The 14,476-nt window shown below is 24.4% G+C and overlaps 5 protein-coding genes across 5 annotated transcripts; all 5 read right to left on the bottom strand.

Annotated features, from left to right (window-relative positions):
* Window positions 1-542: 542 nt before the first annotated feature.
* Window positions 543-2,754, bottom strand: PmUG01_14051000 (glycerol-3-phosphate dehydrogenase, putative; the record flags this gene model as incomplete). Its single annotated transcript, XM_029008080.1, has 5 exons — window positions 543-707; window positions 950-1,252; window positions 1,562-1,693; window positions 1,874-2,332; window positions 2,710-2,754. 5 exons carry the CDS (start codon window positions 2,752-2,754, stop codon window positions 543-545), a joined length of 1,104 nt encoding a protein of 367 aa, XP_028864405.1.
* A 1,126-nt stretch (window positions 2,755-3,880) lies between these two features.
* On the bottom strand, window positions 3,881-4,720 carry PmUG01_14050900 (conserved Plasmodium protein, unknown function; the record flags this gene model as incomplete). Its single annotated transcript, XM_029008079.1, has 1 exon — window positions 3,881-4,720. One exon carries the CDS (start codon window positions 4,718-4,720, stop codon window positions 3,881-3,883), a length of 840 nt encoding a protein of 279 aa, XP_028864404.1.
* A 926-nt stretch (window positions 4,721-5,646) lies between these two features.
* Window positions 5,647-7,431, bottom strand: PmUG01_14050800 (serine--tRNA ligase, putative; the record flags this gene model as incomplete). Its single annotated transcript, XM_029008078.1, has 1 exon — window positions 5,647-7,431. One exon carries the CDS (start codon window positions 7,429-7,431, stop codon window positions 5,647-5,649), a length of 1,785 nt encoding a protein of 594 aa, XP_028864403.1.
* Window positions 7,432-9,331: 1,900 nt separating this feature from the next.
* Window positions 9,332-11,131, bottom strand: SR10 (serpentine receptor, putative; the record flags this gene model as incomplete). Its single annotated transcript, XM_029008076.1, has 1 exon — window positions 9,332-11,131. The coding sequence occupies one exon, from the start codon at window positions 11,129-11,131 to the stop codon at window positions 9,332-9,334; it is 1,800 nt and encodes a 599-aa protein (XP_028864402.1).
* Window positions 11,132-13,107: 1,976 nt separating this feature from the next.
* On the bottom strand, window positions 13,108-14,199 carry PmUG01_14050600 (conserved Plasmodium protein, unknown function; the record flags this gene model as incomplete). Its single annotated transcript, XM_029008075.1, has 1 exon — window positions 13,108-14,199. The coding sequence occupies one exon, from the start codon at window positions 14,197-14,199 to the stop codon at window positions 13,108-13,110; it is 1,092 nt and encodes a 363-aa protein (XP_028864401.1).
* Between the last annotated feature and the right edge of the window lie 277 nt (window positions 14,200-14,476).

Here is a 14,476-nt window from a genome sequence, read left to right as displayed (position 1 = left end):
TTATTTACATAATATGTAATATTCAAGATACATTACCTAACTTATTTTTTGTGATATATTTTTTCAATTTTTTGTTGACAACATTTTCTAATTATTTAATCAAAACAAAAAATACATCGAACCACAATATTTTAATATATATATGTGCATATACATATATATATTTGTTAAGCGATAATTATATATTTTTTCACGTGTCTCCTTTTTTTTTTTTAATTTTTAATAAAAAATCAAAGAAAAATATATGAAGATGAATTATTCCAATTGTTTGATTTAAGCCACATTTATACTACATTAATTGTATTTTTATCTTTTAAAAAGAATAAAAATAATGAACAGTTAATAATGTACAATATAAGAATTTATCTGAAATAAAATGTGGAAGCAAAATCATGATTTATAGTAAAAATTAAACAAAAACATTATTTTACACATATTATTTAAGGTGATAGCCGTATATGATACGTGTGTATATACATATATACACATATAAATAAATACATACACGTGTATATACATACGTATATACATTAACATTTACATCAAGGGTTTACTGTCGAAATTGTGTAATTCATAAATGTTTTTAATAAATTTGTGGGCTCTTCATTTTCAAATGAAATTTTATGAAGAATCGTAAAAAGGGGAAATTCATGGGTTGCATTACTTTCTTTAATCATTTGGTAAACATATTTTAAAGTCACAGTTCCCTGTAAAAAGAAAAATTTTTTTTTTTGTTAAATCGAAATATATATTAGCTAACAGGTTACCCCCTTATGTGTGCTTACTATATGTATTTTTACAGCATTATTTTTATTCCTTATATGTATGTATGTTTATATGCTTATATATATATGTATATATGTATATTTTTTTTTTTTTTTCCTTTCAAAGTGCTTTGTGTGTGTACGCTTTAATTTATATATTTCCATATAATGAAAGAATCATTAACCTGTAATTTTTGCCCCTTGAGTATTTCATTCTCCAGTTCTTCCCATGACTTTTTCAACTGGCACCTTACAAACTCAGCAGAACATTTTGCATTCCTTCCCCCTAAAAAGGAAGTAATAATATCAGCAATTCCACAACTTTCAAGAAGTATGCTAACATCCGAGTAATTAAAAAATTTTTTTGCAAAAAGCATTGTTTCGTTAATTCCAATTCGTATAATTGCCGACTTGGAATTTGGAGAAACATTTAGACCATCACAAAATCCAGCTGCTAACGTTATAATATTTTTTAAGGCTCCACAAATCTAAGTAGCACAAAATATAATTCATAAGACATAATATACAACACGTGGTATATAACGTATAACACGTAACATATAATATATAACATATAATATATAACATATAATATATAACATATAATATATAACATATAATATATAACATATAATATATAACATATAATATATAACATATAATATATAACATATAATATATAATATATATTATATATTATGATAAAAAAAAAAAAAAAAAAAGGTATCGTATTGCTTTTATACATTTGCAGTGTGTGCAACTGTTTGGTGTTTCTTTTTTTTTTTTTTTTTTCCTACTTCAACTCCAGTTGATTCATTAACGCAATTTATTTTAAAATAAGGCATATCAAAGACCCTTTGCCAAATTGGTAATGCGTCTTTGTCATCTCCTCCAATTGTAGCTTCTGAGAAGCATTCCATTGCAACATCCTGTTATATAAAAGAATTTAAATAGATACAAATTATATGTATATGCGCATATTATGAAAACGTAATATATCAATAATAAGCAAGCTCATTTACATAAGTATATATGCATTCTTTTTTTGTTGTTTTACAACGACTAATATAAATATATATGTATGCACTCTTTAAGTTTGTTTTACTTACCATAGCAATGTTAGCACCAGACAATGCACAACAAGGAACATCCAAAGAATTACTAATATATTTTGAACAGAGTATCATTTTATTATTTTTGACAATGAAACCCTTTGTTAATGATATGGCTTTTACATGTTTTTCTATTTTAATTGATTTGTCTTCTTTAATTAAATGTAATACACTTTCCAAATATTGTGATGGGATAATAAATATCAATAAATCAGCATTATTTATAACCTTAGACATATCAGAATAAGCCACAATATTATGCGGTAAAGGAACACCCTGTAAATATTTGGTATTTTCATGTTTTTTATTAATTATGTCCACCATTTTCTCTCCGTTTACTATTTCATCTCGAATCCACATTTTTACTTCATTTTCAAATAAATAATTGTTTTTTGCATTGGTACCAACAATCTTGCTAATTGCGCTAGCCCAGTTTCCGCTTCCCAGTATTGATATCTGTTCATAGGGAAAATGTGTACATATAAGCGTAAATATATATACATATATATATATATATGGGTATATATTAGTAAGTTATTTTCCTAAGCATTCTAAGCAGTCCCCATAACCACCTTTGTGAATGTACGTCCGTATAAATATACAAATAATTTTACGTACATTTGTAGATTTATCTATATAAATGTAATGTGACTTATTTCAGAAAATATACTAAAAAAAATTCTTACTGTTTTATGCTTTATTTCAAATATTATACAGTTATATAAAAAATGTTAATGCGCCATTGTGCTTGTTATATATTTGTTTATTTATTTATTCATTTATTTTATTTAATTTTTTTTTTTTTACTTCTTTTTTTTATTCTTTAATTTTACCTTAAGTGGGCCTTCTTTCAATATATCTAAAAGGTTTCTATACATTTTTTTTTTTTTTAACAAAATGATAAAATTATAAAACATACGAATAATATCCTTTTTACGTGAAACGTGCAGTTGCTGAAATTGTGTTTTTATTTAATATTCTGCAATATTCTTGGCATATATAAATAAATATATACATATATACATTTTTATATATATGTTTATATATGTGTATAATATATATACAAATATTTTCATTTTCACGTATTTGTAAGTTTAATTGTGTTAAATATATTCCTTATATATGTTTTTTTTTTTCCTATATAATAATTTTAATTTGTTATTAGTAAGGGGAGAAAAAAACAATTTATTCAAATAAATAAAATAGTATGAAGTGCTTCACCTATACAATATTTTATATCAAATGATATGGGAAGAGAATACCTTATAAAATTATATCACACCACCGACTTCTTGTATTTTTATTTTATACATTATTTTTATTATTTTTTTTTATTTTCTTATGTTTTCAATAAAATTAGTGTAATATTTTTGATTTCCTATGCATTGAACTAAGTTTTACGTACTAAAAGAATATGGTGTTTTTAATAAATGCAAAATATCATTCAGTTTTGTTTTAATTTATCCCGTTAATGATACCGTAACTTTTCGTATCATTGTGTATAATGTATAATGTATAATGTATAAAATGTAATATATAATATTTAATATATAATATATAATATAGTGTTTATTTAAAATGAAATATTGAGCTTCGATATTGCACAGCCATGATTTTACACTTTTATGAGCTTTCTACAATTTTGTTTTCATCATCATGTTTACCTTTTATTTAAAAAGAAAAGCCACTGGTTAAGTTGACGTGTTCAGAGATATATGCACATTTATGCGCATGAATGTATGAACATATGAACATATGAACGTACGAACATATGAACATATGAACATATGAACGTATGAACGTATGAACATATGAAATTATGAACATATGAACGCATAAATATATGTATAATATATACATGTTTATGGTTTTTTTCCGCCCTTCTTCATTCTCAATTTTTCACAATTGTTACCTGCATTTTTTCAAGAAGTCATCTTCCTTTAGTTGAATTTTACACACGGCCCCGTGTTATATAAGTACCTCCCTGAACTGCTTCTATATTAGTTAATCATCAACATGTATTTTAACTTTTCTTCCCCTATAAATTTGTGCTTCACTTATTAGTAATAGGAGCAGATTAAGAATAACAACTGATATAACGATCTTATGTTCCTTAAACATCCATGCGGGTATTAGGCACTTTATATGTAAAAAATAGTAATTTAAGAGTAAGGTAATATATGATACACATAAAAGTAATATGCTATCCTTTGGAAAACTTTCACATAAGGATGATGATACTAAACCAAAAAATAATGGTATTAAGGAAGAGATAAAACGTAAACTATTACGTAAACCTTTGTATTTCCTATTGGGAGGTATTGCATACTGAATTAGTTGAAGAAATGAATTAAACCCACCATTGAACACTAAAAAACAAGAACAACAGTATATTTCTAATGTTAATATATCTCGTATATAACTTTCTTTATTCACTTCCGGCAATATATGAATTAATAATACTCCACTGGAAAGGGCAACTAAAAAAATATAATGAGTTATTTTGAAACCTATTGGTACATTATTTGTTCTTCCTTCTATAGGCAAATATTCAAACATTAATTTATTATGGCTATTCTTTATTTGTATATCAGCGATTTTTTTTTCAATTAGTTTGTTGTTAAAGTAAATATCTCGTTCATCTTCATACCTTGAATTTACATGCATATTTAAATTTAAATTTCTGTCATAATTTTTCCTTTTCTTATTATTATTTGTCTTAATATTTGAGAATTCCCTTTTTAAGGTATAACAATATTTGTAGAGCAGTTCATATCTTCTACTCTTTTTTTCGTATTTCTTAATTGTTGATGATACACAATTTTTTAGAAATGAATTCATCATATTATTACATAAAGGATGGACGAAAAAGGTGTATCATGGTGCGTGCACGCATACTAGATATGTACGTTTTTACATATGTATATATGTATATATATACATACATACACCCATACATACATACAAGTCCCAATTTTTTATTCCATTGCAATTTACTTTTTTTAAAACAAACTAAACTATTAATTAATAAATTAATTTAATTTTTGTTCTTTTTTTTAAATCTTCTTATTCGTTATTCGTGCTTAGTTTTATATGAAAAAAATGTATTGACAAAATAAACCTTTTAAAATGAGTGAAGTATACTTAAAAAAAAAAATGGAAATATATAAGAAATGCACATAATTAATAGCGTAAATTACAGCAACATTACATATATACATATAATTTGAGAGGAAAAAAAAAAATTAAAGTGTAAATCAAATAACGTCGTTATAAGTAAATTACAAAGTTGTCCTTACAATTTTGCTTACATATAATATTCTTCACGTGTACCTAAATATATGTGGCATGTGCAGAATAATATTGTACATACTATTTATCTAATATTTTTCACGTAGTATAATATTAAGGTTAAAAAGAAACTTCATCATGTTTCGTTAAAAAATGTGCTTTGGCTATGTTTGTTTAGTGCTGTAGTTTACTATTTGTTCATTTATTTATTATGTACATATATATATATATATATATATATATATTTATATTTTATTTTTAAGAATATAGATTACGAACAGTCGTTTAAATGCAAGTTTTTGTAAAATATAAATCAGCAAAAAAAAAATTAAAAAGGAAACTGAAAAAATTAAAATCATACATATTGTAGAAATGAAAAAGACTACATGTATACTTATACAATTATGTATTTCCCAATATATGCCTGTTTTAATTTCAAGTAAAATGTTGCAAATGCAGGTAACTTGAAATTCTATATATTAAAGGTTTATTGTTGCTGCGTTCATATATCTTTGCAAGGGTTTAGGTATAATTAACTGATTTTGTTCGTTTTTTGAATTTCGTTGTATTTGGTACTGCTCTAATATAATTGCTAAAACCCTTCCGACAGCCAAACCTGATCCATTGATGGTATGACAATAAAAATTTTTATTACCTTTTTTATATTTTAAATGTAATTTCCTTGACTGAAAATCTAAACAGTTGGAGCAAGAAGATACTTCAATGAATCTTTTCTGACTAGGTAACCATGCCTCTATATCGTAACATACTGATGAAGAGAATGGTGTTTCACTGGAATTTAGTAGTACCAATCTGTATGGTATTTTTAATTTCTTTAAAATATATTCACAGTGTTTAATTAAATCTTTATAATAATAAGGAGATGTTTTTCTATCAGTAATAGCTATTAATTCTACTTTTTCAAAAATATGTTCACGTAATAATCCTTTGGTTGTTTTACCGTAAGCAAAATTTTTTTCTATTCTAAAACAGGATGAATGACTAACTAATTTAATAGGTAGCTTCTCATAATCTACTAACGAATTTTTAAATAAATTTAATAAGGAGACTTCACTTGTTGGTATTAAATAGGCTTCCTCATTTATAATTTTATAATTGCTATTAATTTTAAATATATCATTTTCAAACCTTGGTAATTGACCTGTATTTATTAATGCACTTTTGGATACAATTACTGGAGTTTTTACATAAGTATACATAAACTTATTTACATGAGTATTTATCATAAAATGTATTAGAGCTCTTTCCAATTTTGCTATATTATTTACGAGTATATTGTACCCAAATCCTATTTTATTAGATATATTTGAAAAGATACTATTGTTATCATATCTTTTTATAATATTTTCATGAGATTCTAAAAAAGTATTAGCTTTATTAATTTCGATATTTTTTATTTTATATGTCTTGACTATTTTATTATCGTTGGCCGTTCTACCCTCAGGGACTTTACTCAATAAGATGTTTGGTAGTTTATTAAAATATTCATCTATTTGCAATTTTAAATTTAATATCTTTGCTTCACTTAGATCAATACTATTGTTGATTTCGTTCATCTCGTTTTTAACCTTCTCTATTTTTTTCTGTATATTAACATTTTGTAAATGTTCATTTTTTTCATCACTACTTAATTCTGAGTGACGAGTTCGTATTTGTTCGTTTTGTTCCATCACATTGGAATTGTCGAAAATGTCATTTTGACTATTATTAAAATTGTCATTATTTAAGGACGATTCTGACTTTTTTTCCTTCTTAGGATTACACGAAAATTCCCTTTGTATTACCTTTTTAATTGTTGTGTCTTTTTGAGAAAATATCAAATTTTTAACATTATCTGATAATAATTTTCGTTTATTTCTGAGATCATTTCTTACTACTTCGAGTTTATTTTTTGTGTCTATTAAATTTTTTAATATCATTACGTCATTTATGTTTGTTTCCATACATCTTTTTTTTAAATTTTCTATCACTTTGTTTTCATTTATTTTTAAAAATTTTATATTCATACCGTATTCATTATATTCGACACTTTTACTTTTATTACTATGTTTTTTATTACGTCTTATGGGGTTATGCATTCTTTTTTTTTTTATTAAATTGGAGCACCCCAATTTGTAAGCAGCAGTGTGTACTGTATTAATGTATACTTTTTTGACTCTTTTGACATTTTTGCTATATTTTGTTGCTAAAATGTTATAAATGCATAATACTATATTTAATAAAATTAAAGTTTTTATATACATAATACATAGTTAACATGTCTGATATATGTCATTGGGAACTACCATGTTATTTTAATTTTGCGCATGCATCCTCAACACATAAGCATTCACATATATATACTGCACATGTGTATACAAGTGTATACACCTATATATATTGCATATATGTATACATGTGTATACCCTTATATATACTGCATATATGTATACATGTGTATACACTTATATATACTGCATATATGTATACATGTGTATACACTTATATATACTTGATGCATATATGTATACATGTGTATACACTTATATATACTGCATATATGTATACATGTGTATACACTTATATATACTGCATATATGTATACATGTGTATACACTTATATATACTGCATATATGTATACATGTGTATACACTTATATATACTGCATATATGTATACATGTGTATACACTTATATATATTGCATATATTGCATATATGTATATATATATAGATAGATACCCATTATGCGTTGTTAATATAAAAGCAAAATTATATACTCTTTTCAGTGAAGTTCAATTTTTATTTTCCTAGTTACATCATTTCAAACTTTAAAAACTAGTAAATTATACGCACCAAGGAGAATTTTGTTTTATCGATATATGACCCAAGCGAACATAACAATATACAATAATGAACAAATGAACATTATAGCAACGATAATAATATTAGAAATACATAATAACAAAAATAACAGTTAGGCAGTAACTATATTAACATAAGTGTTACAATATTGAAGTGGTGATGATATTGCAGAAGTAATGATATCGCTACAGCGCTGATTATTAATTTGTGGGTAGCTTTTACAAAAAAAAATTGTACTTCAGGCTCTTGAAGTATAAATTTTAAAATATTTACAGCATAATTTTAAATAAAAAATATTAATCGATTAAAATAGTTTGTTAATAAATAAACACATAAAAAATTCAGATTAAGCTTGCTAGCATTATAAACGATAAAAATAAAATGGAAATTTATGTTTTAAAAAAAAAAAGGAAAAAACAAAAATACAAGATAACAAATAATAAAATAAAAAAAATTTTAATGTAAAAAATAGAAAAAAATATAACTTATTTTTAAAGTAATTGAACAACACGATGTTTGTACAAGTGCCTTAACATGCAAAAGTATGTTCATACATACATATATATATACATATATATATATATATATATATATATATATATATATATATATATATATATGTATTATGTGATACGCAAATTTATTTAGGTATTTTCTAAGAGCCACGTTTCATTGACTTGTATTTCAAAATATAATATAACAAATAACAGATTTACTCGTGTCCCCGTGTAGCAAATGTATACATACGTGATTATTCATATATACATTCATAAACATATATATATGGTTGATATATTTATCTTTATATTTTTTATCAAAACAAATTAATAAATTATTTATAAGTAAAAAAAAAAAAAATAAATAATAATCTATAACGAAATTACAATATGAAATTAATTAAAAAAAAAAAAAAAATTCATTTTTTTTTTCTTCTTATTCTTGAATAAATGAATAAATTCGCCCGACAGGAATATATAAAATATACTACCAAAATTTGGCATCTAACAATTATTTATATATATATATATATATATATATTCTTCGCACTAATTTGTTGTACATTACTCCGCTCAATGTTTCTTTTGTTAGAAGCAGCTAGCAGCGTTCACGTAAAAACATTATAATACATTATATATATGTCCATATACATATATATAAGGTGATAAGTACTGACAAGCTCTATACGTATGTGTCCCTAGAACAATACACAAGTTAAAACTTTATAATTCTTACTTCTATTTCTGCCGTCCATTTCTGCCATTGCATTGTTTCCTTTTTATAGGTGCCTTCGTAACCTTTCCTAGGATATATCTTCTATGGAATGCTCGAAGTGCGAAAAGTCCTCCATTTCGTCCATATCTCCTATTTCAGTAAAATGTGAAATTCTTTTAAGTCTATCTGATGGTTTAAACAACATAACCATTGCTGTTAGGATAATTAAAAATAAACAGCTTATTATTCCTTCACTGAGATAACATTTTAAATTCCATATCGTATTATCTACAAATACCATTACAATGATATCAATAATAAAGGCAATAACTGAAAATATAAGTGTAAATATTAAAACGTTGAAAAATCTTTTAAACATATTTAACTTTTCATATTGCTTATCTTCATTCAATTGAATAATAATTTTACTAGCTGAGGTAAATACCCATAAATATATTATGGAATAAATTACAGTTACTGGAATAATACAAAAAAAGAAATAGATTGTATTGATTTCTGAATCTGTTAAATGCATATCTAAGAAATGTTTTATAAAATCAAATATTATAAAAAAAAAGAATAAAACTTTTATTTTGATAAATGTTTTTCTATCTAATGTTGGAATAACTAAGCCCCAACCTAATGATCCCAATAAAATTAAAAGGTAAGAACAAACATTCTTCAAAATACTTGAACAAACCGATAGGAATAATAAATTATTATTAATCTTTGCATGTAAATTATATACTAGAAAATAAAGAAATAAAAAGAAATTTTCCATTAAATATAAAAAGATACAAACTAGTATCCAAATTTGAATTTTGATAACAAACTGCTTATTTTTAACTAATAAATATATCCAGTTAAATAAATATATGGAATAAACTATCATACAGAAAACATATAAATTTAATTTAGATACCTTATCTCCTGGTAGATATCCATATTTATTTAATATATGAATATTTCCATGTAATTCTAACTCAAATTTTTTACTATCTAAACAATTTGATAAAAATAAAGCATACACATCTGTCTGATTAATATTGTACATATGTTTATTCTTAATTTTATTTAAAAATTGTTCCTGGTTTACTTCATTATCTGATAAGTAAGAATTACTATCGTGAATTTTATCTTTTATAAAATAAACTGGTAATTTCAATGAATACATATTTGACTCATCTACATATCTTTTTAAATATCCTTTACCCGGACATGTAAATATATCATTTCCATCCATACCATTTCCATCCGTACGACAACAAACATCTGTATCTTTTGGTAAATAATATTTATTAAACTCAGTCTCTTTCATAAGAACTAATTCTAAAAATAAATCAGCGGTACCAAAAGATTTGTCATCATCTAAATATCTATACTGTTTCTTTTTTCGCAGATAAGGATTATCCTTATACAAATTCAATTTAAATTTTTCTTTTTTTTCGTCATCATCATCATTGGCTTTATCTTTTTTTCCATCCCCACCACCATTACTAATACCTGTGCTGGATTTATTGTCTTTTTTGTTTCCACCTAATTCACTTCCATCCTTATTATTTATATTACTATCACCATCTTTATTCTCTGCAGCTCCAAAACTAAAATATTTTGTGTTTTTATTATCAACTGTACTTATACCTATGTTCTCAAAAATGGCGTGAGCTTCTTTTACGTTCATATCCTTTTTTTCCCCTAACAGAATATATGGCGCATCATCTTTTCCAAATATATATAAGCCCTTCAAAACGTAAAGAATATAGTTTGTGTTAATTTTTTGACCATCTAGTTTTATTAATTGACAATTTATAATTCTTATAAAAATCAAAAAGATAACGAAAAACTCAAGTGTTCTTTTAATTTTCTGATTGGACTTCCATATCATCATGTTAATAAATTTACGAAAAAAAAAAGATACCTTTTATTATTTACCTACGTGGGTATATTAAATACACAAGCGGTTATATGGGGATTAACGCATAATACTTCAGTATATATGTATCTATTGTATCAGTGAATTGTACACATAAAAGCATATATATATATATATATATATATATATATATATATATAATCTATGTACAAAACAAAAGCATAAAAATGAAATCTCTTTTTTAGCATTTAAATCGAATAAAACCCATACAAGGCAAATTTAACTTATTTTCCAGAATATATCAATTTCATAACTACGTTTCCTTCTTTTTTCTATTTTTTTTTTTTTTTTTTTTATTAATACATTTGCAAAAAAATGAAGAAAAAAATTTACTAAATAAAAAAAAGGGTTAGTTTTGTATTTGCATGCTGCAAAGTTTGAATTGTGTATAAATGATATGTACTCTATGCATACATTTAAATATTTGCGCTTATAAGTACATAAAATACTGTGAATATATATATGTATACACATATAACAAGTATACATATATATGCATATATATATATACATATGCCCGTACATAAATGTATATAGCATTTGCTTTTAAAGTTTAAACATGGTAAAAAATTTTCTAATTAATTTTAGTATGTATCAATTATATATTACAAAAGGCAGGAATTTTTTTTTTTTTTTTTCCGTTATATTAAAAATTCTTATGTATTCAAGATGAAAAAAATAAAAAAAATAGTATGTATTAAGTTTCGATAAAGTTTAAAATTACCCAGATTTTCAGAATTTATCCAAATAAGAATTTCGAATAGTTTTGAATGTTAGGTTTATATTATGAAACTACTAATTATTATTTGATTTGATGATCTAATATTATAATAACAAGTAGAATTTTTTTTTTGAATATATTAAATTTAAAAAATAACACAAAATAAAGGCAGGGCTAAGGGGTAACAATAAATATTAAATCTTTTTTTTTTTTTTTTTTTAACATATTTTTATGACGTAGTATAAGAATTACTACGTCGTAATAAAACATATAAAACCTACTCTGTGGTATCAGTTTTTATTGAGTGATAAAGTTTTCAAAAAAAAGAAGAAAAGATAGTAATTACGTTAACATGCAAAGAATTGCAAAAATGAATTTACAAATAAAAAAGTCATGAATAATGCACGTATATATATATATATATATGTATATGCGTATATTTATTCTTTCGTTCATTTACTTGTTTGATTGTTTTTATTAACACTATTTACCTGTGTTGCTGTGATAGCGATTCATGAATTTGGAACACGCTGTAAAACTGCAGTTTTTTTTATCTTTTTTATTTGGAGCATCTAAATGTATGGCGTAGGTGAAACCCTTTTTTGATAAAATACACCCGTACGTTTGTTCATTTGTATATTTGTCCATTCACCCATTTGCCCCTTTTTCAATTTTTGAACTGCCCAATTTTGTATTATTAAAAGATTTAGGTATTTCAATTTTTGCGCTAACATAAAAAAACTATAAAAATAACAGTAATAGGAAGCGCACAGACATAAAATCTGACTTTTTGAATGGTTCAAAAAAGGAAAAAACAAAAATTTTAGATTTAAACAGTTGAACAAAGACGCATGTAGCATATGTATGCGTCCTGTATAGACGAACGTACACAAAATGTATATTATTAGAGTAACAGTTGTGCTTCTGCATAAAAGGATAGTGAAACGACCATCGTGTCTCCTTTTTAAATGATGGTTTAAATAAACTATTCTGTTTGTTATTAAATAGCAAAAACAATTACTAATTAGGGCAATTTATATATATATACATATATATGTATGTATGTATGTATGTATGTATGTATGTATGTATGTATGTATGTATGTATGTATGTATGTATGTATGTATGTATGTATGTATGTATGTATGTATGTATGTATGTATGTATAAACAAAAATACATTTATAATTATTTAAAATTTTTTTTTAAATTAAGGTAGCAAAAAGGGTAGATCATAATTTGATATTCCATTTCCTATATATATGGAAGCATAAAATGGGGTATTAAGCATATGATAAAATACGTAACCAGGATATAGACAATTGATGATAGATATTTTACTTAATTCTTTATTAATTTTTATATTCCATATATTAGTTGGAATATCAGAATTTATAGAATCTAAAAAGTTATCTAAAAAAAAAGTATTATAATTCTTAATTTTATCATATGTTAGATTTTTAGGATATCTAAAATGAACCCATGACGTTAATTTTAATGCATCTAAAATGTTTAGTCCAGTAAAATTGGAAAATTTCATTTCTAGATTATTAGTTATTTTAACTGAATTGTGAGGTACTATAAATGCATCTTCATCTATTTTTCTAATAACATAGGACAGTCTTTCAACTTCTGTAATATCTGTTAGCTTGTCATGATTTTTTTTTTTATCTCTCTTATTTTTTTTCTTCTCATATTGAATTTTCCCATATTCGCTTGGCTTGTTTTCAGAACTATCACTTTCATGTTTTTCGCTTTTACTTTTTTCACTTTCGCTATTTTCTCTACTACTGTTTCCACTTCCACTATTTTCGCTTTCGACTTTTTCATCTTCGCTTTGCTGGTTATCACTACTATATTTTTCACTCTCTTCCATCTCGCTGTCATCATCTTCATTTTTTTCATTTTCATCATGTATATAATTTTTTCTTTTTCCCGTTTTTGATTTACAACTTTTAGAATAGAAACTATTTGGTAACCCGTTAAACAAAGTAAATGGCTTTTTCTTTTCTATTTTTTCTATAAGAATATCATTTCCCTTTATTACTTCATGAAATTCGTAATCGTTATTACAATAATAAAATTTTTTTTGTGGAAAAAACTTTTCTTGGTTAAAATAGTACGTTATATAATAATCATTTTGTATGCCCTCTATTTTCCCCCATAAATAAATTTCCTTATTTATTTTATCTTCTAAATTTGTCATGCCATATAAGAGCCCCAGTTTTTCTTCATCATTGAAACATCTGTTAGACTCGCATAAATTTTCCAAGTGGAAATCTAGGTTCTTCAGATTTATCATTTCAGCTGAAATGGAATAAGAAAAAAGAGGAGAAAAAGGGGAAATAAAGGAAAAAATACGGAAAAAAGCATGTAGATGCAAGTAGGCATATAAGGTTCACATACTGAAGTTCACAAATGTATATATATACATATATATATATGTGTACGTTTTATCCCATTTTATAGCTTTTCCTTTTTTTAAGAATAAAATTCTTTTTTTACCTGTGTATATTCCCTTCAATTTTTAGGAAAAATATCGCATAGAATAACAATATTTAGAAACTTCTTTATTATCG

This window comes from Plasmodium malariae, assembly GCF_900090045.1.
Source record: "Plasmodium malariae genome assembly, chromosome: 14".
NCBI lineage: Eukaryota > Apicomplexa > Aconoidasida > Haemosporida > Plasmodiidae > Plasmodium > Plasmodium malariae.
Note: the sequence above shows the minus strand (reverse complement) of the source record. Positions and strands in the feature narration are given on the sequence as shown.